Here is a 26,121-nt window from a genome sequence, read left to right as displayed (position 1 = left end):
TAACCCTACCTTTATGCCAAAGGTGGTATCTAGTGTGGCTCTTAACGAAACCATTCATTTACCCACCTTTTATCCAAACTCCCAGAATAAAGGGGAAAGGCTTCTACACTCTTTGGACATTCACAGACAATTACGTTTCTACTTGGATAAAACAACGGCTTTCAGAAAATCTGACCAACTGTTTGTATCCTATGCTGCAGGATCACAAGGAAAGGCTTTTTCAGAACAGACCATTTCAAAATGGATAGGGCATTGTATCCGCTTCTGCTACACACACCATGGAAAAACTGTGCCTGGTAACATTAGGCCCCATTCCACCAGGGCTACAGCCACATCAGCAGTCTTCCTCAAAGGAGTACCAACCAAGGATATTCTGGAGGCTGCAACTTGGAGTTCAGTGCACACCTTCACCAAACACTACCACTTACCTCTATACTCAAAAACGAGAGCTGGCTCTGCCACTGCAGTTCTGCAGGGCCTCTTAGCTACTCCTAACCCTGTTTAGTACCAGCCACCCAGCCTTAGCTTTGGGATTCTTCCCAAGTGTAATGACTGCAGCAGTGTAACACGATGAACATAGTACAGTTTTGTACCTACCATAAATGTAGATGTTCGAGTGTATACACTGCTGCAGTCCAGGTTACCCTCCCTCCATCCCCTCTTTCTTAGCTGGGTATTATGTACACCTCCCTTTTCTGTACAATCTATATGATGTATTTCTATATGGTACATTTGCTTATAGCTGAAGCTGTTGTTTTCTAGTTATGTATGTTTATTTAGGATTATGTATTGCCTTCCTATTTGGGGATACATGATATCTGGGGCAAGAAAAACTGAAGAAAATGGCGTCTGCTGCCTCTTTTATACCCCTGTCGCACTGACGTCAGGGAAGAAGCGACCACAACCGACGCCGGACCAAGACTTTGGAACTCGGGCCAACTGCAGGACCACCTGATGGCAGATAACCCAAGTGTAATGACTACAGCAGTGTATACACTCGAGCATCTACATTTATGGTAGGTACAAAACTGTACTTTCTTCAGGCCCTAGGCTCTGTGGCAGCTTCAGTCCCGATAGTGTCTCTAGCAAAGCTACATATGTGGATCCTGCAATGGCTGCTTCTTTGTCAGTGGTTCCCAAAGTATCACCCCCTCTATTACCAGATTTGAATAACCAACTCCTCCAAACAGAACCTCCTTTGGTGGATGAGGCCAGATGTAGAATTTTGGAGTTGCCCATTTCAATTCCCTCAGCCCAGAGCCATTGTGACCATGGAGACTTCCCTGATCGGGTGGGGGGTGCCATTTCCTTGGAAAGACAGTCCAAGGCACAATGTCCACCTCAGAGTCCACCCGCATATCAGTGTTCTGGAACTGAGAGCTGCGCTGTTAGCATTGCAGGCCTTTCATTCGGCTCTCCCTTCCGGCCAATTGTGATTCAGTCAGACAATATGTAAGTGGTCTGGTATATCAGCAAGCAAGGAGGAGCCAAGTCCTACCCCCCTATGTGGAGAAGCCATAAGAATTTGGCAGTGGGCAATTGCTTCCAACCACTTTCTGATAGCGCATATCCCGGAGAGCTCCAACGTGATTGCAGACAAACTGAGCAGATGCATCTTCATGTCTCACGAGTGGTCTCTCAAACCCGAGGTGGCAACAGAAATCTTCAGCCACTGGGGCCAGCCTTGCTGCCTCCCTATCGAACAACAAGTGCAGCAGCTATTTCATCCTACTTCCCCCAGAGGTGGAGTCACTGAGGGATGCTCTAATCCATGATTGGCCCACAGGACTTCTTTACGCTTATCCTCCCATCCCCCTGATTCCACAATTTCTAAAGAAAGTTCTTCGGTTGAGATGCAAGGTGATCCTCATAGCTCCGTTATGGCCTTGACAAGTTTAGTTCCCCTTCCTTTGGCCTCACCTAGTATACCTGTCGTGGATTCTGGACACACTACCAGATCAGTTTTCTCACCCAAATCTGTCCAGTTTCAAGGTAACAGCTTGGTTTCTCCACTTCCATTAGTCACGAGGCAAGCTAATCCCTCATCGCCTGTTCGAGACATCATTCTGGCCTCTCATAAACCATCCACCAGAAGACTATATCAGGATAAATGGAAAAGGTTCTCAATCTGGTCCAAGGATAACATGCTAGACCTGTATTCGGCTCCAGTTACTGCAGTGCTTCAATACTTGGCTAAGTTTTTTGATAATGGAGCCTCTACCGTACGAGTACATCTAGTGGCAATTTCTAATTTCCACAATGGTATAAATGGCACCCCTCATCTCTTTTCGTGTATGCAAGGCCTTCCTCAAGGGGGACCTCTCATATCAGGCCTCCTGTCAGACACCCTGTGGAACCTCACTTTAGTCCTTCAGTCTTTGACCTTTTGAACCTGCTGCAAAGTGTGACCTTTTGTCTTGGAAATCCTTATTCTTGGTAGCCATCATGTCTGCCAGAAGGGTCTCTGTGCTGTAGGGGTTTCTGAATTCACCATAAACCAGACCATTTATCTACGCGTGTTCTTTCCGAATTTTGCCAGTAGAGGAGAATACTGCCTACACTCCTTAGATGTACATATACAACTGAGAGTTTACCTAGACAGGACCAAACCTATCTGTAAATCTGAACCGCTTTTCATCTCCTTTTCTGTGCCCAGAATGGGAGCGGCTGTTTCCAAGGTTACATTATCAAAATATCTAAGGGACTGCATATGTTTCATCTATTCCCTCAGTAATGAACCTATGCCAAAAGTTAAAGCTCACTCCACTGATCTATGGCAACATCTGTAGCTTTCCATTCCAGGGCTTCCATGGATGACATCTGCGCAGCAGCTACTTGGGCTAAGCCTCATACCTTTATCAATCATTACAAATTGAACTTGGTCTCCAGGGGGAGAGCTGCCTTCGGCTCAGTGGTATTCAGGAATTTTCTTCCATAAGGGCCGCCCATGAACCTCAAGGTAGCTTGGGTTTCTGTACCATCAGTGATGAATGGAAAGAAGATTAACAACATCAGATAACGAAGGTATGTCGTACCATAACGTTCCATCTGTGTTTGTTTTCTTTCATTCACCCTTCTTCCCCCTCTAAAGGCTCCTGAGGGGTGCTTTGGGTCTAAGTGTTGTCCTAGGGTATTGGCGCAGAAGTGAAGTGGCCTCGGCTTTACTTCTCTTTCTCTAAAAACTCGATCTGAGGTAATGGAGAAGGGCATTCTGGGTAGAGACTTAGCTTGAGAGTTTTTTTGGCTGGTGCGAGCTTGGTAAAAAGGCAGACTTGGTTCCGAGGGCTCAGAACTGAACCCATCAGTGATGAATGAATGAAGATAGATAACACAGATGGAACATTATTCTAAGACATAACAGCTTATGTTAGGTAGTCCAGTCTCACCGTCATTTTTACCTATGGGTTCGGAGCTGAACCTCAGCTCCGACTCGGCCGATTTACAAGCTGGAAGACTTCTGGTTGGCTCGTGGCTAAGCAGGTATACCATAGTGCAGCACTGCAATCCCCAGATCTCGTTTGCCATGTCGATGAGTTTGGATGTGCTTCTCTTGGCTCTGGCTAAGTCCTTTTCAAATTCTTTGCATTCATAGTGGATATTGCATATTTAGTGTTTAGTGTTGTTTATAGGATTTTGCCAACGTTGTCCTTGTGGACTTTTTTGACTGTAGTAGTATTAGTATCCTGTGTGCCCAGTTAGGCGCCGTTGCGCATTTTGCCTAGGTAGAGCATTCGTTTTGGTGGGTTTTTTTTCCACTCTTAATCAACAAGGGCTCCTGTTGATTTATTTGTACTGCTCGGAGTCTTGGTCTCTGACTGTTAACTTGTCTTTGGCGGGGATCTGCTAAGGTGATATTTATAGGATTGCTGTTGCTAGTTTCTGCCTTTTAGTAGGTTACAGACAAATTTGTATTTTTGGCATCTCAAATTTTTTCCTTTGTTAAATACTTAGTCTGTTTAAGTTAGAAGACCTAGTTTCTGTTGCACCGGACTAGGCCCGTTTAACTTAGAGAACCTAGTCCTCATGTAACTCTTCTGCAGGGCTAGGCCCATTTTAGTTAGAGGGACCTAGTCCTCATTTATTGTCTCTTCCTATCTCCCCTCTGGTTTTGCATGTGGTTTACTACTCTGAGCCGGTCTGTAGAATCCCTACCGGTCTCCTTGCTAATCAAGTCTCCAGTGCCTCCTAGGTCGAGATCCACTACTTTATCTTCCAGATCTTCCAGGAGCCTTTTGGAAGATGATGTGGAGAGAGTAGTACTGAGACTCCTGAAGTCGTTTGCTCTGACTAAAATTTTCTTGGCTCCGACCCAGTCAGTTCCGGAGCCACTCAATCCAGTTTTGCCCTCGTCTGTTATTCCTCCTCTGAGCCTTGTTGGCCTTTCGGAGTCTTGAGTGCTTGTTACCAGTGGAGGAACTCTCTGTTCTGGCTCCCCTTGCTGCTGCATTGGAGCCGAGTTTGGCTCTGACACGCTTGGCTCCATCCGTCAGGTCCAGGGACCGAAGCTCTTCTGTCAGCGCTGATAGGGAGGGTTGGAATCTATCTTTGGTTCCGAGCCTTCCTCTCGGTGCGTCCACCAGGGTGAGCTTGGACCCTGCATCTGTCTCGGATCTGATGGCTCTGGCACCAACCTTTGTCTCTTCGGAGCGAGGGAGGTCTTCAGAGCATGAGAGGTCGGCTTTCGAGGTGATGAGCGTGCTGTCTCAACCTTACAGCCCCTGCCAGTGGTACAGGCACCCCCCTCCCCCCCAGGGCACCCACTTCAGTCTTGGCACCTACTCTCTCCGGAGACAGCAGAGACCCGCAGCCTCAGGAGCCACCAGCTGGTGGCCCCCACTCTTCCGAGGCCTCCCCAGAATGTCCCTTTGAGGAGCCCCCCCCCGGAAGAGGGTATGCAAGAGGAAGCATATTGACTCCCAGGATGAGTCTCTGACATAGGACACTGACCTCGAGGAGTCGGAAGGGTCCCCCAAGTCCTCTGATGTCTCCTTTGTGGACATCCTGGAGATCCTTAAGCAGAGGCGCGACTGGCCCACTGTCACCCCTTCTGATGAGGAGTCGGCGTACCTGAAGGTTTTCTGGTCTCAACCCTCTGTCTCTTGGGTGTCTCCACCTTTCGACGAACTAATGGATCTGGTTAGTCGGAAGGTGTAGGATACTCCCGATGCCGTGGAGCCAGTCCCCAGGAGACCAAATAAGTTTCTGTCTGCCCCTCCTGGAAAAGAGTTCTTGTCTAAGGGCGTTCCTGTAGATGCCATGGTGGTGGCCACGAATGAGGAGTTGGCGGAGACTTCTTCCTCTGTTCATCCGCCAAACAGAGTCTCAACAGATGGGACAGATTTGGGAAGCGTGTATTTAGTTCATTTGCATTTACACTTCGATCTATGAACTATCTTACTCACTTCACGAGGTTGCAGAGGGATCTCCTCAAGGAGTTAGGAGATTCCATACAGGGTGCTTGTCCTGAGGGAGTCCCTGATAGGATTTCTGCTCAGTTGTCCACCCTAAATTCTGTAGTTAACTCCTCCATGCGGCTCATCTCCCATGCGGCTGATAGAGCGAGCAGAGCAGCTGGTTCAGGAGTTGTCCATAGGCGCCACTCCTGGATGTAACTCTGTAATTTTGTGGAGCCGTTCAAGTCCACCTTCACCAATGCCCCATTTGATGGTTCCTCTGTGTTTGGTCCCAAGGTGAAACTCGCTCGGCGTGAGCAGGAAGGAAAGGCTCTTTCTGCCTTGGGAGTCCATTTTACCGTTCCCTCTCGACCGTACCCCAAGGGTCAAAGGGGAGGTAAAATGTGGTTCAAAAAGTCTCAGAGGGTCTTTCCAGACACAGAGTGAATCCTCCTTCAGAGGCAGAGGAGGAGGAAATGGTAGACATCGCCGTAGAGGCAGAGGCGGTCTGCAGTACCAGAAAGGACGCAATTCCTTTCGAGGGCGGCCTTATCAGCGCTCCTGATGTGTGGCCCAACTGCATTTCTTTGGGGTCAGTCGGGGGTCGCATCTCTTTGTATTCAGAAGCCTGGCTAATATCACCCAAGACAAGTGGGTACATAGAGTTGTTACCAGAGGCTATATCATACCCTTTTCCCTTCCACCGTTTGTTCCCAAAAAGATCCCAGATGTTCCACCCAATCACAGGGATCAGGCAACTGTGGAGATCAACAAGTTGCTCTTGAAAAGAGTCATCCTGCCTGTTCCTGCAGACTAGACAGGATCCGGAACTTACTCCAGGTTCTTTTTAGTCCCAAAACGAACCGGAGACTGGAGGCCAATTTTGGACCTCAGCAGATTAAACGAATCCTTGAAGAAGGACACGTTTTTGGATGGTCACCCTGCAGTCGATACTCCCGTTGTTAGGGAAAGACTATTGGATGTGCTCTCTGCATCTCCAAGACACCTACTACCATATAAAAATGGACAAAGGCGTCAAGGAGATATCTGCGCTTCCGGCTGGGAGCCAGTCATGATCAGTTTTGTGCTCTGCCCTTTGGTCTCACCACAGTCCCCAGGGTGTTCACCAAATGCATGGCAGTAGTAACAGCTCACTTGAGACGTCAGGGATTCCAGGTGTTTCTGTATTTGGACTGGCTCCTGACCTCCCTTACCAGGCATCTACTCATCCAAAACAGGGACGCCACCATTCAACTTTGTGCTCGGCTAGGGATCTCCATAAACTGGGAAAAATCTGCATTACTGCCCTCGCAATCTGTGATTTTTTATAAGCGAAAAGGTAGACACAGTGGATATGACAGTTCGTTTCCCCACCGAAAGAGAACAGAACCTCATCTTACAAGTTCAGTGTCGTCTTCTGCATCAGGAAGTCAAAGCAAAATAGGTTCTTCAGCTTCTCAATACGATGACCTCAGCCATTCTGTTAATACCTTTAGCTAGATTGCACATGAGAATCCTCCAATAGCTCCTGTCCTCCCAGTGGTCATTCCAATACCTACCGCTGAGTCACCCTATCCTGCTGACGAAATCATGCAAAAAGGACCTTCTTTGGTGGATAGCCCCCAACCACTTGTTCACGGGAGCTCCCTTTGTTCTTGCCCAACCCGTTGTCACTGTGGCCATGGATGCCTCCCAGGTCAGGTGGGGGGGCATTATCTTGGCAAGACTGTCCATGGCACATGGCTAGAACACGAGGCTCATCTGCATATCAGTGTTCTGGAGATGAGGGCGGTGCTTCTGACGTTGCAAGCACTTTAGGACCTTCTTCCTTCAGGGACGATTGCGATAAATCGAACAGCATGTCGGTTGTGTGGTATATCAACAAACAGGGCAGTACCAGATCTTACCCACTCTGTCGACAGTCCATGCGAGTTTGGGAATGGGCGATTTCTTCCCAGCGCTTTCTGGTGGTAATGCACATTTCGGGGACAACCAGTGTGATAGCCGACAAGCTAAGCTGGGCAAACTTACTGCCTCATGAGTGGTCTCTGAAATGGGAAATAGTGGAACAGATTTTCCAGAGATGGGGCCAGCCTTGCTGCGACCTTTTTGCCAGCCCAGTCATTGCCAAGTGCAGCAGCTATTTTTCCCTGATTCCCCCTCCAGGGAAACACCCAGAGACGCTCTGGTCCACAATTGGCCCACGGGACTTCTGTATGCCTTTCCTCCATTCCCTCTTATCTCCCAAGTGATTCAGAAAGCCAATCAGCTGGGAAGCAAGTTGATCCTCATTGCTCCTTACTGGCCACATCAAGTTTGGTTCCCCTTACTCGAGCCTCTTCTCCGGGACGATCCTTGGATTCTGGGCCCAGTTCCAGATCTATTGTCCCACATGGGTTCACTACATCCCGCTCTCCACACCCTCAGATTGGCAGAAGGCTGCTTCAGTTCCATCTCTAATCAGGCTTCATGATGTTTCTTCCTCAGTGTCACATATTCTCTTATCCTCGCATAAACCCTCAACCAGAAGGCTTGTATGACAGTTAATGGAAGAGGTTTTCTATTTGGGCACAGAAAATGAACGTGGATCCTTACACTGCTACTATTCCCGTGATTCTGGAATTCCTTTCGGAGCTTTTTCAGCAGGAATCTGCCGCGGCCACCACCAAAGTACAGTTTGCAATAATCTGTCATTTTTATTTAGGGTCCCCAAATGCCAACCTTATGTCTCAGGGGCCTTTTATTGAGACAACCTTTACAACAACCTGTGGCTTCTTGGGACTTAAATTTTGTGTTGTCCAAGTTGACATCCCCTCCTTTTGAACCTTCTTGCTCATCTTTAAAATGTTCGTCTTGGAAGACTGTGTTTTTACTAGCCATTACATCAGCCAGATGTGTTTCTGAGCTACAAGCCCCATCTATTAAGCCACCTTATTTAATCTTTCATAAAGACAGGGTGTCTTTATGTACCAATCCTTCGTTTGTTCCCAGAGTTTGTTCTAATGCCACCTTAAATCAGTCCATTGAGCTTCCAGTTTTCTTTCCTAATCACTGTAATGCAGCTGAATATTGTTTCCACCAGCTTGGACGTTCATAGACAGCTAAGTTTTTATTTGCAACGGACCAAAGAATTTCGGAAGCCCGACCAGTTATTCATTTCTTTTTCCGACTCCAGATTGGGCCTACCATTTTCTAAGGTGACATTGTCTAATTGGATTTCTAGTTGCATAGCATTCATCTACAATTCGGAGGACCGACCTTTACCCCACAGGATCAAGGCTCATTCTGCCAGGTCTCTGCCTACCTCTGCAGCCTTTCAAGCCAGGGTACCACTTGATCATATTTGTGCAACAGCTACGTGGGCTACCCCTCACACCTTTATTACACATTATAAATTGGATTTGGCATCCAGGCGTGGATCTACGGCGCTCAGAAGTATTTTCCAATGAGCCACCCAAAAATAAGGCGCTAGGGGTGCTGTCCCATATGTAAAAATTAAGGTGAGATTGGACTACCTAACATAAAGAAGTTATGTGCTCACCATAACATTCCATGTTGGTAGTCCCTCTCACCCTTCATTTTTACCAACCCGCCCTCCTGCCAGATCTGGAGGTAATAACTTGATTGTCTTGGTTGGGGACCCTTTAGTATTGGTTTGTTGGTTAGGGGTGTTTCTGTTTCTAGCGAGCAGCAAACAAGATCTGGGGATTGCACTGGTGCACCATGGGATACCTGCTTAGCCACGAGCCAACCAGAAGTCTTCCAGCTTGTAAATCGGCTGAGTCGATGTATGTAAAAATGAAGGGTGAGATGGACTACCAACATGGAATATTATGGTGAGTACATAACTTCTTTTTTTTAGTCCCGTTCGGACTAACCTGGAAAACAGATGCTGGTAAAACAACAGAGAGAAACAAAGTATCCAGTTTGACTCTGGAACACGTAAAGGTACAGGTCACCATGTGGTATCTGTGTCATTCTGTGTTTGAAGTTAAGCTCAGGCTGTAATCTTACCTGGAGTCCTCTGTGGGCCCATTTATTGTTGACCCCCCCCCCCCAAAATATTCATAAGTACTACAGATGTCAGGCTTACATTAGTGCAAAGCTCATTCTGATTCCAGCTATATAGCCAAAGTCGAGGGTATTTCATTTATGCTTTTTAATTTTGAATGAGTGAAAACCACCTATTGTGCACCCACTGTTTTTTCTCACAAGTGCTATATTTAAAAAAATATATATAATACCACCACTGGAGAAAAATAGATTGTGGGTCTAGGGGTTAAATATGTTTTGCATGTGTGTTACAAATGGGGTGCATTCCTATCACATTTGAAGGTAAAACCACTTTATATTGCAAACAGGAATTATATGTAACCCCTCTAATCCCACATTGTGTGTGTGGGGATGTACACAAAATAGAGCCACATATATGGATGGAAAGAGGTACTTTTTTATATGATGTGAGTAGTTGTACGATTTTTTTTGGGGGGGGGTCATTAGCAGTTCATATTCTGAGACAGCTCTGGTCATAAAATGCAGAGAGAAGACTTTGGAAGATGTTTATTTGACTTGTTTTCTTTCTGTTTATCAGATGCAGAGCTATGGCCAGCCTGGCATGCCATACATTCCAGGACAACAGATGTACCCTCCTCACCCCCAGGGGGTTGTTATGCAGCCAGCAGCAGTAGCACCAATATTACCAGCAGAGCAACCCCAGGCTGTACAACAGGTAAGCAAGTAGGCTGTTTACTACTTGCATTTAAGATCAGAAAATAAACCTGCTTTATTTATATGGTAGATAGTTACTTGTTATGCAGTACTGTGTGTTTACAGACATGCTGAGGTGTGTTTATCACTTTTTATATAATTTTTGGTTCTTCGGTTATTTACTGTTCCATGATTTTATTAAACAAAAACTTCTTAGATACTGGTTGGATAGTGCAAAAATAAGGCTTGACATTCTATAGTGATGCAGTACATATGCTAGAAAATAAAGGGACACAGTCTAGCACACACTTCATTGTACTTCACATTTTCCTTTACTCAGGGGCATCCAGATGGATGGTTCCTCAGGAGGTCTTAATCAGGATATCTCGTCTTGGCAAGCGTTGCCTTTCAGTGATTCTCTTGTGTTGTGTCACTTGCTGACTTCAAAAAAGGTACTTCCTCATTCACCCATTGGAACTTCAAGTGTTAAAATACGTATTTAACATTTTAGCCTCCCAGTATGTCACAAGATACTAGAGACTGCCAAATAAACTGTGGCACTGTTTCTGGTGGTGGTCTGGAATACATAAAGGAACAAGTCACCAGCAGATGAACTCCTGTGGTATGTGCTTCATAGTGTTGTCATTGGAAATGCCTCCCTTGGAATAGTTCTGTCTTTCTAAGGACATTGAGTAGATGTTTCTGGAATACAGACAGTAGAGTAAGTAATGAGCATCCATTGATTATGGTCTGTAAGGAACAAAGGAGCCTTTCAAGAAATTAGCTGCCAGAATCATACAATATGCAGGTGAACACTGAGGAAGTTTATTTCTTGCCAATGAATGAAGCAGCCTTATCTCTGTGCTGCCAGATTTGAAAATGAAGAAGTTGGTCTTAGAAGGAATAAACTGGGTGTAGAAGTGTGCTGTCTTTCAGACAAGGTATTTAATGTCACTTATGATATAGTGGTATAATAGAAAATTGTAAGGAGTAGTGAGTTTTGGTGGAGCACTGCTGCAGTATGAGTTGTGGGATTACACTCAACAGATGTCTGAATCCAGCCTGAGTTTCAGAACTTTCAGGCATCTCAGTGATGTTCTTCGTGTTTCACTGTTGCAGTCACTACATTAGGGTAATCTGCTGGCAGGTTGCCTTCAGTCGGCCTGAATTCCAAAGTGTTTGGGTCCTTTGTCAGTTGCTGTCTCCTCTTCCATGACGTCAGGGGTATAAAACAAGCAGCCAACACCATTTTCTTCAGTCTTTCTTGCCGCGCGATGGCCGAAGCAGACGCATTTCGCAAGTGCCGGTCGGCCGACTACTGAAATATTCAAGTTTGAGTTTCAGAACCGAAGTCTTCACTAAAGCTAAGTACCCCGTTGGGGAAACTTTTTTCTTGCTCCATTCCTATGACAGAAAAAGTTAATTGCATTACTTGTGGGAAGCAAATACCTCATAAGGATTTCCATTTATACTGTATTCCTTGCCTAGGTCCTGATCACAATGTGCCTGGCTGTCGGTTTTGTGCTAGATTTAACCAACGCACTATTAAGCGTCGATATATTTTTGCCACAAAGTATTTCGGAAACAGATTTAACTACCCAGAAATGTCGTCGGATAGCAATCTGACTACCGGACTACATAAAAAACGCAAAGAAAAGGACAGAGAAAGACAGTCGAGGTCCAAAACCAACAACGAAGCTTTCTCCTAAGCCAGTCTCCGGTTCGCCGGTACTTAATGAGGTGCTTTTGCAGCCCCTGATACCCGCTACTTTCGAGTCGCAGACCCCTACCAACACCCATGTGGAGTTGGGCATGTCGCGAGATACTCGAAGCTTTGGACTGACTGATTTATCTCTCTCTCGGATGGGTCCGGAGCTGCTGAGCAGGCACCGGCTTCTGAGGGTGTATTCAGGCTTCAACATTTGTATATTGAACCGACGACAGCTGCAAAGCCAAAGACTAAAGCAACTTCTAAAACTAAAAAAAACTACGCATGAGCCACGTGTACAGGCTTCTATACCTGGAAACAGATGATCAAAATGGCTGAAGATCTCGTTACCTTGATCAGGGGTACCCATCCCACTCCAGATAAGAGGCCTAGGCAAGACACTGACTATGAATCTTCAGATCAGGTTTTTATTTCTTCTGATTCCTCTTCTGGTCAGGAATCATCTATACCTCACTATGAGGATTTAGATGCAGAGGAGTCTATACCATTTGCATCTCCTCCTGAGGATTATTCATTTGGAGAAACATTGCATACTTTGAGGGAAGCATTTTCACTGGGAGAGTCAAGATTTCTCAGAATCAAAAAAGAGGCTTGGGGATTTCCTCCTTCTCCCCCCTCAGCACAAGCCTTTAGCCATACCCCCTGTTTTAGACATTGTTGATTGTGTTTTCGGAGTCAAGTTTGACTCCTGATTCCTTACCGCCGGCTCCCAGCAAGCCTGACAGATATTACAGGGTCCCTGACATACACATATTTTTATTTAGAAACCCTGCTGCTGATCCTGAAACTATTTCAGAGGGTCCAAAGGGAGTTAAAGCCTCAACAGCAAAAAATCCCACCCCCTTTGACAGAGATTCAAGGGCACTGGATAGATGTGGAAAAAAGGTTTATACATCTGCAACCTTGGCAATTAGGGCCTTAAACTGCCAGTTTCATATGCTCAAATATCAACAACATGTTATGGGATTGCTGAAACAGAAAATTATGTTGATTTCTGAATGTGCAGAAAATAAAGAATTGCAGGAATTTGTGCATGCAGCTGAACAGGTTGGAAAGCATACTTTGCAATGTGGTTCTGATTCTTTAGATGCCTCCTGCAGGGCCGCAGTTACTGGATCTGTGATTAGGAGGCATGCCTGGTTAAAAGAACAAAATTTGCCTGATAATGTTAAAGCTAAATTACTAGATGCACCTTTACAGCATGATACTCTGGTATTAAGGCAGAAGAGGTTTTAAAGAAAATGTAAGACGAAGCTAAGTCTATGCAAACTGTAAAAGAGTTGTTACTAGTGCAGCCATCAAGATTCAGTAGACACTGGCTGACAAAAAATCGGTCCTTTCCTGTGTCAGACAGAGCTCAAAGGGATAAATCCAGATGCCGTAAGGGTTACAAATACCAGGCGCAAGATTCATACAGGCCAAAGCAATGGGGCGTGTCCACCTCCAAAGCTGGAGGAGATAAAGCGCAAACCTACAGAAAACAGTCCCAATGACTTCCCTCTGCCTTCACCAAGCACATATCTTTTAGTAATACCCCTAGGGGGAAAATTAGCACATTTTGCTCAAAATTTGCAGTTAATAATCCAGGACAAATGGGTGCTAAACATAGTATCACAGGGATACAGATTCCATTTCTATACTCTGCTAATGGCAAACGGTTGGCCAGATCTGCCAAAAAATCAATGGGCAGAGGCACTGAAACAGGTTACGCCCCTCATGGATATGGGGGCCATTCAGCCAGTACCAGAACAGGAAAAAGGACAGAGCTTTTACTCGACTGTTCTTGGTACCCAGAAAGGACAAGGCCCGGTGGCCAATACTGGATTTATCGATTTTGAACACATACCTGGATATTCCAAAATTCAAAATGCTGACTTTGCAGCAGCTTCTGCCCATGCTGGGCAAGAATGCTTGGCTGGTGACATTAGACCTAAAATAGGCATTCCTTAGGGATGTCGTTCAAGGATGCATCTGCAGTCATAACATATGGGTTGTCCTGCCTCAGGCAGCCCTGCGGTCAGCCGGATTCCAAAGTCTGGGTCTGGCCTCGGCTGATGTCGCACTTTCCCCGACGTCAGAGCTTCTGGGGTATAAAGGCATCAGCCGACACCATTTTCCTCAGTCTTTCTTGTCGCGCGGTGCCCGAAGCAGAAGCTGTTCGCAAGTGCCGGTCGGTCAGATCCAGAGATTTCAGCTGCCGAAGACTTCTAAAAAGCTAAGTACCCCGTTGGGGACTCTTTCTTGCCTCAGCCGATGTCAGACAAAGTAAATAATTGTTTAACTTGTGGGAAACAAATACCTCATAAGGATTTCCATTCTTACTGCCTTCCTTGCTTAGGCCCAGACCACGACGTATCAGCTTGTTTAGCCTGTGCCTCCTTCAACCGACGGACTCTTAGACGTCGGTCGGAGTTTGCAGAAGAGTTTTTGGATCCGCTTTTGCATATAAAATGCCGTCGGAGACTCCGACTACACATTTAGCCAAAAAACGCAAGGAAAAGGACCGACACTCGCGGCCCGTGGTTTCGGCTGAAACCACGGTTAGGCCTACCGCGAGTGTCTTGGTTTCGGCTGAAACCGAGTCCTCGGTTCTTACTTCTGCCGAAATCATACCTCTGACAACCGAGGCCAGAGAGGCCCCGGCTGAGTCGGCTACAGAAATCCCTACCGAAGAAGCAAGCGCACAAGAATTGTCCGACACCATCCCATTGGACATTTCTACTCCTGCACGTGGGGCAGCTAGGCCCCCTGCTTCTATGTCTATTATGGCCTTCTCCAGGGCTAAAGCAGCTAAAATTTCAAAGGCTTTACCAGCAAAATCTTCCTCTGAGACCTTCCTCTAGTTCTCAGATTCTCAGCCTTGCTGAGGACCTTATATCTCTGATTAGGGGTTCCCAACCTCACCCAGACAGGGCCTCTCAACCACCTCCTGACAAAAGGCCTAGGACTGAACCCCCTGAGCCTCTCTCCTCTGATTACTCCTCGGATGGATCTGATTTATCAGACCATCAGGAAGGGCTATACTCACCTTATGAGGATTCAGATGCAGAAGACTCTATTCCTTCTGCCTCCCCTCCAGAAGAATTTTCCTTTGGGGAGACTTTACACTCAATGAGGGAACACTTTCAATGGCAGGGCCAGGATTTCTCTGATTCTAGAAAAAGGCTAAGGACCTTTTTACACTTACCACAGCATAGGCCTTTAGCCATACCACCTGTGCTGACAGTAGTTGACGATGCATATAATGATATCAGTTCTGCCCCTGATTCTCTTCCCCCGGCCCCTGCCAAACCTGACAGATATTACAGGGTCCCGGATTCTCACTTTCATTTGTATAAAGCCCATGCTACAGACCCAGAAACTATTTCTCAGGGCCCAAAAGGTGTTGCAGCTGCCACTGCCAAAAACCCCCTACCCTCTGAAAGGGAGTCGAGAGCATTAGAGAGATGGGGAAAAAAGGTTTATACATCTGCTACTCTTTCTGCCAGGGCTTTAAACTGTCAATTCCATATGATACAGTACCAGGAATATTTGTTAGATCAGCTGAATAAAAAGCTTTCTTCTCCTGAACCTTTAGACCGCAAGTCCCTTCAGGATTTGGTACACAACTCTCAGCAGGTCAGTAATCATTTCTTAAAATGTGGCTATGATGCACTGGAGGCTTCATTTAGATCAGCTATGACTGGAGCAGTAATTCGAAGGCATGCCTGGCTAAAAGAGCAATCCTTGCCAGACCATGTCAAGGCTAAACTCCTAGATGCTCCAATGGAGAAACAAAGTTTATTTGGCTCCCCTGCACAGGAGATTCTAAAGAAAGTGGAAGAAAAAGCAAAATCTGTGCAAACAGTAAAGGATTTTATGCAGGTCCAACCTCCAAGGTTCAGCAGAAACTGGCCTTCAAAGAATTGGTCCTTTCCAGACACCTCCAGAGCACAGAGGGGCAGGAATAGACACCCAAGAGGCAGAGGTCAGTCAAAGGGTGCCTACAGAGGTAGTCAGTGGCAACCTGCCAACCAGAGGAGTACTGCCACAGCTACAACTACAACCACTTCCACAGGACAGACACAATGACTTGGCTCTGATTCCGCCTACCAGGGAACAAGTGGAAGCACCCTTGGGCGGAAAGTTGGCTTTATTCTCGAAAAACTGGCATTGCATTACAAAAGACAAATGGACATTGCAAACAATAGACAAAGGATACAGGTTTCAATTCCACACTTTACTAAAAAAGAGCGGAATGCCAAACCTTCCACCAAACCAGAAGCCAGAGGCTCTAAGGCAAATCAACAGTTTACATCAGATGAAAGCAATAGAAAGGGTACCACCTATGGAACAAGGCCAAGGATTTTACTCCAGACTATTCCTTGTACCAAGAAAAGAAAACCAATGGAGGCCTATTCTCGACTTGTCCGCACTAAACACATATCTCATTGTGCCAAAATTCAAAATGCTGACCCTACAGCAACTTCTTCCCATGTTGGGCAAGGAGTCTTGGCTGGTGACTCTAGATCTCAAGGAGGCATACCTGCACGTCCCTATACGACCAGATTGCAGAAGACACCTCAGATTTCTTGCAGGATCAGAGCATTATCAATTCTCAGCATTGCCCTTTGGCTTATCTACTGCGCCCAGAGTATTCACGAAATGCCTGGCATCAGTAATTGCACATTGCAGGCTTCAGGGAATTCAAATCTACCCATACCTGGATGACTGCCTAATACAAGCGGACAACAAGACAAAACTAATAAAGGATTTGGCCTATGTCACACACCTGTTACAGGCCTTGGGATACACAGTCAACATCCAGAACTCAAGACTAGTGTCATCCTAAAGGATAACATTTTTGGGTGCGGATCTGGACACAATAACTCAGATGGCTTTTCTCACAGAAGAAAAACAAGAGCAACTACCAGTCTACTTCATGGCTTTGACAAGACAAACTCAGCTTACTGCAAGGAAAGTCCTGCAGGCCCTGGGTTACATGGCATCCTGCATAATCTTGATCCCGCATGCCAGGCTGCATATGAGAAAATTTCAATGGTACCTAAGGAATGTATGGTCTCAACACAGACACAGTCTAGAAACCATGATACCAATCATTCCATGCCTGAAAAAGGAATTCCTGTGGTGGACTCAGGCCTGCCAGACCAACAGAGGGTTGCCTTTCAACAAACCACAACCAAGGCAGACCATCACCACGGACGCCTCAGACCTAGGATGGGGAGCACACATGGAAGGCAAGTGTATCCAAGGCCTATGGTCTCAAGACCAGCTGAATTTTCACATAAACCTAAAGGAGATGCTGGCAGTGAAGCATGCAATCGAGGCATTCAAATCATTCCTCCAGCAAGGACATCTGCTGATAAGGACAGACAATACCACAGTCATGTGGTACATAAACAGGGAGGCATGCATTCCTTCCCTCTATGTCGGATGGCAATGGATCTGTGGAACCTAGGCCTGAATCTCAACATCCAACTGCAGGCCATATTCGTACCAGGAAAAGAGAATTCACTAGCAGACAGCTTAAGCAGAACTACCACGGATGCTCACGAATGGATGCTGCATCCACACATCTTGAAAATCATAACAAACAAATGGGGAATGCCAGAGATAGACCTGTTTGCCTCCCCACTCAACCACCAACTGAACAAATTCTGCTCAAGAGTATACCACCCACAAGCCTGGAGGGTGGACTCCCTCTCTTTCAGCTGGAAGGCCCTAACAGTGTATGCTTTTCCACCTCTCCCATTGATGTACAAAGTTCTACTGAAGATCAGGGAGGAACAGCCAAAGGTGATTCGGATAGCTCCAGACTGGCCAAGGCAGCATTGGTATCCGCTACTGAGAAGCATGTCTCGGATGAACCCATGGCCTCTACCCCTATGGCCTTTACTTCTAACACAGAACAACTACAAGATCCTGCATCCAAACTTGAAAACACTGCAGCTAACTGCCTGGAAAATTGCTTAAAACAAAACCAAACTGTTTTATCTCAGAGAGTCAAGGACATTATCCTGGAGGCTCGCAGACCCTCCACAAGAAAAACATACTCAGCAAAATGGAAAAGATTCCTCATTTGGAGTGCATCAAAGGGTACAAATGTCACACTGGCAAACCTAGCACACATCCTAGAATACTTAGCAGAACTGTTCCACAATGGCCTGTCCTATTCTTCCATTAAGATTCATGCTTCAGCAATTTCAGCAGAGTACAACATGGATCCTCCTATCGTCTCTCACCCTCTCCTTAGACAATTTTTAAGAGGGATCAAAAATGTAAAACCTCCAAGGAAACCTCCTCTGCCTACATGGGATCTTAATTTTGTGCTGGAAAAATTAACACTACCCCCTTTTGAACCAGCAGCATCAGCAGACGTACAGTTCTTATCTTGGAAAACTGCTTTCCTTCTAGCAATCACTTCAGCAAGAAGAGTATCCGAGTTACAGGCACTAATGGCAGTGCAGCCTTTCCTTATTTTCCACCAGGATAGAGTGTCTCTGAGAACCAATCTTACTTTTATGCCAAAGGTGGTATCCAGGGTATCCTTGAACCAAGCTATTCATTTGCCTACGTTCTTCCCTAACCCACAGAACAGGGGGGAAAACTATTGCACACCCTGGATGTGCACAGACAACTACGCTACTATCTGGACAGAACTAAAACCAGCAGAAAAACTGACCGACTTTTTGTAGCATATGCAACTGGAGTGCAAGGAAAAGCAATATCCAAACAGACAATTTCAAAATGGATAGGAAATTGCATTCGATTCTGCTACTCTTTTCATGGAAAGACAACTTCTGAAAATATCAGGCCTCACTCCACAAGAGCCACGGCCACCACTACAGCTTTCCTATGAGGGAAATTTTATGGAGGACATTTTAGAAGCTGCTACTTGGAGCTCCGTGCATACATTTGCCAAGCATTACAATCTACCTTTATACTCCAGATCCCGAGCAGGTTTTGCAACTGCAGTTTTACAGGGGATCTTAACTACACCATCATTATCTTAGTACCTCCTCCCCCAGTTTGGCTATGGTATTCTACCCATATGTTATGACTGCAGATGCATCCTTGAAGGACATAGTACAGTTTTGTACCTACCATAAATGTAGATGTCCGATAGGTATGCATCTGCAGTCAGGATTACCCCACCCTCCTTCCGCTCTGTGGTACTCCTAGGGTGCTTACCCCTCTTTCAGCTAGCTGGGGGAATCTATTATGGTGTATTTGTTTTGTATGTATATATGTATATATATTTTGTTTGCTACTGTTTGGAATTTTTAACATTTATCCAAATTTAGCCTTCCTAGAGGGCACCTGGCATCTGGGGCAAGAAACACTGAGGAAAATGGCGTCGGCTGATGCCTTTATACCCCAGAAGCTCTGACGTCGGGGAAAGTGCGACATCAGCCGAGGCCAGACCCAGACTTTGGAATCCGGCCGACCGCAGGGCTGCCTGAGGCAGGACAACCCATATGTTATGACTGCAGATGCATACCTATCAGACATCTACATTTACGGTAGGTACAAAACTGTACTTTACCACCTGTCCCACTTTGCGAGGGACAGTCCCTCTTTGGGCAGTTGTGTCCTGACAAAAAATATTAAAAATGGCAAATGTCCTGAGATTGTAGGACATAATTATTTCCTATATAGTTGCATAAAACAGTTATTCTGTATCTAAAATACCTAAATGTTATAAGAAACAGAATAAGCAACTAAAATGCTACAAGAATAAGCTTTTATTTAGGCAAAAAAGTTAAGTTCTATCCTTTGTACTGACCGTGTGTATGTGTTGGCCTGTAAAATCTGATGTTTGTACTAAAAATGTCCCACTTTGGCCATTTGAAAAGGTGGCAACCCTAGCATACCTGCATGTCCCAATAAGGCAATCGTGCAGAAGATACCTCAGATTCAAGGCTAGCTTAATGCATTACCAATTCTCTGCACTACCCTTTGGCTTATCTGCTGCGCCCAGGGTCTTTACAAAGTGCCTGGCACCAGTGATTGCATTTTGCAGACAAAGAAGTAAACAAATATATCCTTACTTGGACGACTGTCTCATTCAAGCAGAGAACATGGACATTCTTCTTTAACACCTGGCGTTTGTGAAAAGGCTTCTAACATGCCTAGGGTACACAGTAAACAAAAAGAAATCACAACTGGTACCCCCTCAAAAGATAACATTCCAGGGTGCAAGCTTGATTTCAACTGCCCAGATGACTTTCCTCACGCCAGACAAGCAAAGGCAACTGACTACTTACTTCAAACTGATGGCAACAAAAACCCAGTTATCTAAAAGACAAATTCTGCAGGCGTTGAGCTTCATGGCATCCTGCATCCTACTGATTCCATATACAAGACTGCATATGAGGAAACTTCAATGGTACCTAAAAAGTTTATAGAGTCAACATTGTCGCAGTCTGGAAACAATGATTCCTCTCATTCCCTGCCTACAACAGGAATTTCTGTGGTGGGCAAAGGCATGTCAACAAAACATGGGACGGCCCTTCACTCTACCCCCTGCCAGCCAAACCGTAACAGACGCATCAGATTATGCATGGGGTCCCCACATGGCGGGAAGATGCATTCAGGGCATATGGTCCCCAAAACAAATGCATCTACATATCAACCAGAAAGAGATGCTAGCTGTTCAAAATGCCCTGATAGCCTGGAAGGACTTGCTTCATCCAGGACAACTACTGATAAAGATGGACAACAACCACGGTCATGTGGTACATAAACAAGCAGGGGGGGCACGCACTCATATCCCCTTTGCAGATTAGCCATGGCACTGTGGGACACAGCTTTGACTTACCAAATACATCTTCAAGCTGAATTCCTGCCAGGAAAACAAAGTACTCTGGCAGACGACTTAAGCAGAAACCTTATGGATCCTCACGAGTGGAAACTAGATCTACAAGTCTTCAGCATGATAACAAAGAAATGGGGGAGCCCAGACTTGGATCTGTTTGCCTCTCCTCAAAATTACCAATTGAAAAAATTCTGCACAAGGACTTATCACAGACAAGCATGGAAAGTGGATGCCCTATCCTTCAGTTGGAAAAACCTATCGGTTTATGCCTTTCCTCCTCTGCCTCTTCTTCCCAAGGTCCTCCTAAAAGTCAGACAAGAGAAACCAAAGATGATACTAATTGCCCCGGACTGGCCCCGCCAATACTGGTACCCGGTCCTAAGGAACCTGTCTCAATACCCAACTTGGACCTTACCTCAAAGACCTCAACTGTTGTCCCAGCAAAAAAAATCAGTTCCTGCACAATCAACTCCAGACACTGAACCTGCCAGCATGGCTGATCATATAGTTATACAAACAAATAGTTATACAAACAACACCTCTCAGTAAAGCTGTGATGGATGTCATTTTGGAAGCCAGAAGGCCTAGTACTAGAAAATCTTATGCTGATAAATGGAAGAGATTCTGTGCTTGGAATCAAGCACAAGGAACTGATACAGCTGAACCAAATATTCCTCAAATATTACAATACTTGACTGAGATGCTTGACAAAGGCCCATCTTTCTCATCAGTTAAAATCCATGCCTCTGCCATTTCGGCTCATTACAATACAGAGCCACCAATCTTTTCTCATCGTTTACTAAAGCAGTATCTTAGAGGATCCAAAAATTTAAGGCCTCCTAGAAGGTCACCAATACCTGCATGGGACATTAATTATGTGTTGGAAAAGCTCACCCTGCCTCCATTTGAACCAGCCGCTACTGCTGATATAAAGTTTTTATCATGGAAAACAGCTCTGCTACTAGCAATTACGTCAATAAGAAGAGTCTTAGAGCTACAGGACCTCATGGCTGTGGAGCCTTTTATCATATTTTACCCAGACAGGGCATCTGAGGACAAATCCAACATTTATGCCTAATGTGTTTTCTAGTGTGGCTCTTAACCAAACTATTTATCTGCCAACTTTTTATCCAAATCCACAGAACAAGGGGGAGTGAATTCTGCATTCCTTGGACATAGACAGCTAACATTCTACTTGAGCAGGACTAAAGCTCTAAGAAAAACTGAGCTATTACTAGTGGCATATGCTGCAGGATCAGAAGGAAAGGCTATTTCAAATCAGACTATTTCAAAGTGGATAAGCCACTGCATTTGTTTCTGCTACTTACACCATGGCAAACCTGTGCCCAAGGGCATTAGGTCTCATTCCACCAGAGCTGCAGCTACTTCAGCAGCCTTTCTCAGAGGAGTACCAACCAAAGACATTCTAGAGGCCGGTACTTGGAGTTCTGTTCACACCTTTACAAAGCATTATTTGCCTCTCTACTCTAAGTCCAGGGCAGGCTTTGCCACTGCAGTTCTGCAGGGCCTTATAGCCGCACCTAATGCTATTTAACTCCAGCCTCCCATCCATAGCTTTGGGATTCTACCCAAATGTAATGACTGCAACAGTGAAACACGAAGAACATAGTACAGTTGTGTACACTTGCCATAAATGTAGATGTTCGAGTGTTTTCACTGTTGCAGTCCAGGTTACCTGCCCGCCATCCCCCTTTCATTCTGGACTTTCCTCCTTCTCTGTCTTCTACAACCTATGTGATGTATGTGCTTGTAGATGAAGGTAAAGTTTGTATTGATGCATGTACATATAGTTTTTACATATATATTTTTGCCACCTTTTTGGGGGCACCTGACATATGGGGCAAGAAAAACTAAAGAAAAGGGCGTTGGCTGCTTGTTTTATACCCTTGACGACCTAACGTCATGGAAGAAGAGACAGCAACAGATGCAGGACCCAAGACTTTGGAATTCAGGCCGACTGAGGGCAACCTGCCAGCAGATTACCCTAATGTAATGACTGCAACAGTGAATACACTCGACCATCTACATTTATGGTAAGTGTACACAACTGTACTTTATGCAGCCAGGCCGCACAGTATGAATCTCAGCAAGGTGTGTGGTGTTAAGAGGAGAGAGTCATCTATGCCATCTTTACCCCCCCCTTTTTTCCACCCCACTGCACATCAGATTTCACAGTTTTGTCCATTGACACCTTTTCTGACCAGTCTGGAGTTAAGTACCATGTTTGGGAAAGTTTGCCTGTTTCTATTTTGTCCAGCTTTATTGATCAAATCTGTATTTCAGAGATCTTTGAGGCCATTGTTGTCCATGGGTAAGGTCAGCAACCTTTCAGTGGCTGTTCTGTATTGGGTTTTCATAGTCTGTTTTGAGTTTAACTTATGCTGTGCTTCTTTTAATAGGAAATTTAAGTCCATGAGGCATACTTCCAGACCCCACCACCACCTCTTCTATTGCTAGTGTGTGTCCATCATTGCATTACATTGCACTTGCTTGATGGCATAAGAAAATCGTACACTTATGCTGTGTGCCCCTTAAGTGATTCAACATTCTGACTCCCATTCATCCCTTACCCTCCCCTCTTACCTTTTTTTTCCATGTCGTCTGCAATGCTTTGTGGATTAACTCTTCATCACCTATTCTGGTGTTCCATTCCTCAGGTTCACACCTCTGTCTTAAAGTACTTTCAGAAATCCAGGGAGCATTTAGTCCCTACAAAGCTGCATGTCCCCTTCATCTCCCTTTATCCTTTCTGCTCAGAACAATGCATTCACATCTCCCTGACATGATTTTTTGCACAAATGCCAACCCCCTTTTCTTTTTGCTTCATGTGAGAAAAACACTGACTCTAACTTTTGGTCATATTTGATCATCTTCGTTTAGATAACTTAGTGGTCCTAACTACAGGATCTTCTGATGCTGAGTCCCAGACATCTGGCTTAACTTTACAGGTGGATGCCTTTCTATCTGGGATGTCAGGAGGCTTCCACCTTTGCAGAACTAGCATTTGATGTGCAGCATGATTCAGCCTACTTCAGAGCTCAGGGCAGTGAGAATTACCTCAGTGATGAATATACATTTTCCTTTAGTATTTATCACAAGCATTTGCATTTAAATTCATCTTTTGTTTGTGAAGTCAATTATAAGTTTGGGCCCAAGAAGGAAATGTATAGCTGTGATATGCAAATCCACTGCAGGAATTTCCATAATTGCATACTTTGCTCAAGGCCTGAAAATTACACTGAGTAGTAGTATATAGTGTCTTGTCAGGATTTCACACTTAGAACCATTAGGGAGAGGACAGTGTTCCCTTCAACACTATGGACAGGATAAGGCTCAAGACCTTTATACAGTCCTTGATGACATCTATAGTTCCATTCTTAGCATCTGACTTCCTCCACAAGAAAAATGATTGAAGCATAAGGCAGAAAAGGATGTAAGAGATGTGATTCAGGTATCAGACATTCCAGGCTGATCAGAGGGTGAATGCCTCAGTAAGGTGCTTACGCAGTCCACTGTTCATCCTGAGGCCTGTTTTAAAGCCCTTTTGGAGGCCACCAAAGCCCATCTTGCCAGGCTGACTATCAGGGATGATGATCTTTGGATGCCCAATTTTAGCTACTCTGTGTCAAAACATTCTTTACTTTTTCTTAAACAGAAGAGTGGACTTGCCACTGTATGCATGAAAGAATAATCTGTGGACTATGAAGTGGAAGTCAGGCACTCTTGTCCTGAAGCCAAGGCTTCCAGATAGAGATCCCAGCAAAACATACTAATATGGTGAAGCTCAGATCACATGGCTCAAGTCTCCTGCAGATGTCTGTGTCCTAGACACCATGTGGGTTTTCCCCCTTTTTCTACCCCGTATCATGGAACAAAGATTCCTATGACTTCTGTAGAACCATGTGCCAAGGATAGAACCTTCTGTATCTGGAGTTCTCTCTCAAATAAGAGAGAGAGAGAGCAGTCTTATGCCACGGTTGTGAACTCCTTGGAAAGTAAGGATGGAAGGTCTGGATTACTCTTCCCAGATGTCTTTCCTCTTATGATGTGACACTGATGCAAAGATTTCCTGTGGCTTCCCCAAGGAGGAGATCTCATTTGGAGAAGCTCTTAGCAAAATGACAGAGCACTTAAATGCAAAGGAAGGGAGGCTTCTGAGGAACAAGAGATAATGCTTGGACTTATTTGGTATGTACAAGACAGATTTTATGGGGTCAAAGAGTCCCAGACGTTGTACTTTGACAATCCATTAGTGGCTTGAGCTGTAGTGTCCATGGACCCAGAGATGGGATTTATTTTGGATCCTGCTGCCAGTACTCCTGCAGATGATAAACAAAGTAGAGTATTAGATTTGGGGGAAAGGTTTATACAGTGCCACTCTGACCTTCAGGGCAGTTTACTGCCAGACTGGTATGACTAAGTTTCAGGTAGCTGTTTCAGACCAGCTAAGTGAAAAAAGCGGGGGAGGTGTCTGATGGGGATCTTAGGGCAAGGCTTATGAAGCTTGCCCATGCAGCCAGTCAAGTGGATATGATAATGTGGGTGCAGCATCTAAGGCAACAGAAATATATGCCTTGCTGAGCCTTCCATCTCCTGCCAGAGAATGCCAAAGCACAGCTACAAAGTCTCCTTTTGACAGGGAGCAGCTCTGAAGAAACCCTGCTAGTGAGTTGTTTAGAACACTAAAGAAAAAGGTTGTACAGGGTGTTAAACTGCTTTTTCACCCCACCCCACCCGTGCCAAGGTACAACAGAATTTGTCCATCCAGACTATGTCCTTACTGTCACTGGCAGAGTAAGGGTAAGACAGCCAAGTAAAAAGACCACAACAAGAAAGTGTCAGAAAATTAGGGAAAATCTGGGAGACCCCACAGAGAGCAGCCATGAATGCATGCACTCCTTTCTTCCCCAAACCCCATCACACCATGGGTGTGCCCCCCAACCAAAAAAAAAAAAACTAAGGCTAGAAGATTCCTCTCAAAGCTGAAAACAATAACACAGGACCTATGGGTCCTGAAAATTATTTACCAGGACAATTAAAGTTTGCAAAAATTCCAAAAGTGGTAGTTATTATTCCTGAAAACATAAGATCAGAGATGCCTAACTTCTCCCAAGATTTCCTGGCAGTAGAGGTCATAGAGCTGATACCAGTATGAAAACTAAGCAAAGGGTTCCACTTCAGGCTTTTCCTGATCACTAGAAAGGAAGCACCTTGAACACCCATTCTGGATCTCGAGACTCTGTACATTCCATAAGATTCCAAAATTCAATTATCTTCACATCTGTAAACATGTAGACCAGATATGCTTTCTCTGATTTGCAGCAGGGGGCTTCCAGTGTCCGTTTACCTCATTGTCCTTTAGTTTAGCTACTGCAGCCAGGGTTTTTGCAAAGTGCCTAGTCCCAATAATTGCTTTCTGCAGGACTAAGAGCATTCACATATACCCCTAATTG

The 26,121-nt window shown here is 45.2% G+C and overlaps 1 protein-coding gene across 1 annotated transcript in view; it reads left to right on the top strand.

The window, feature by feature from the left end:
- Window positions 1-26,121, top strand: part of SETD2 (SET domain containing 2, histone lysine methyltransferase) — a 3,532,865-nt gene that overhangs the window by 2,655,974 nt on the left and 850,770 nt on the right. The window contains exon 22 of the mRNA XM_044066027.1: window positions 9,985-10,122. Within this exon, the coding sequence (XP_043921962.1) occupies window positions 9,985-10,122 (138 nt within the window). The remainder of the gene's footprint in view (window positions 1-9,984; window positions 10,123-26,121) is intronic.

This window comes from Protopterus annectens, chromosome 3.part0, assembly GCF_019279795.1.
Source record: "Protopterus annectens isolate FY-2018-M chromosome 3.part0, PAN1.0, whole genome shotgun sequence".
Classification (NCBI taxonomy): Eukaryota; Metazoa; Chordata; order Ceratodontiformes; family Protopteridae; genus Protopterus; species Protopterus annectens.
Note: the sequence above shows the minus strand (reverse complement) of the source record. Positions and strands in the feature narration are given on the sequence as shown.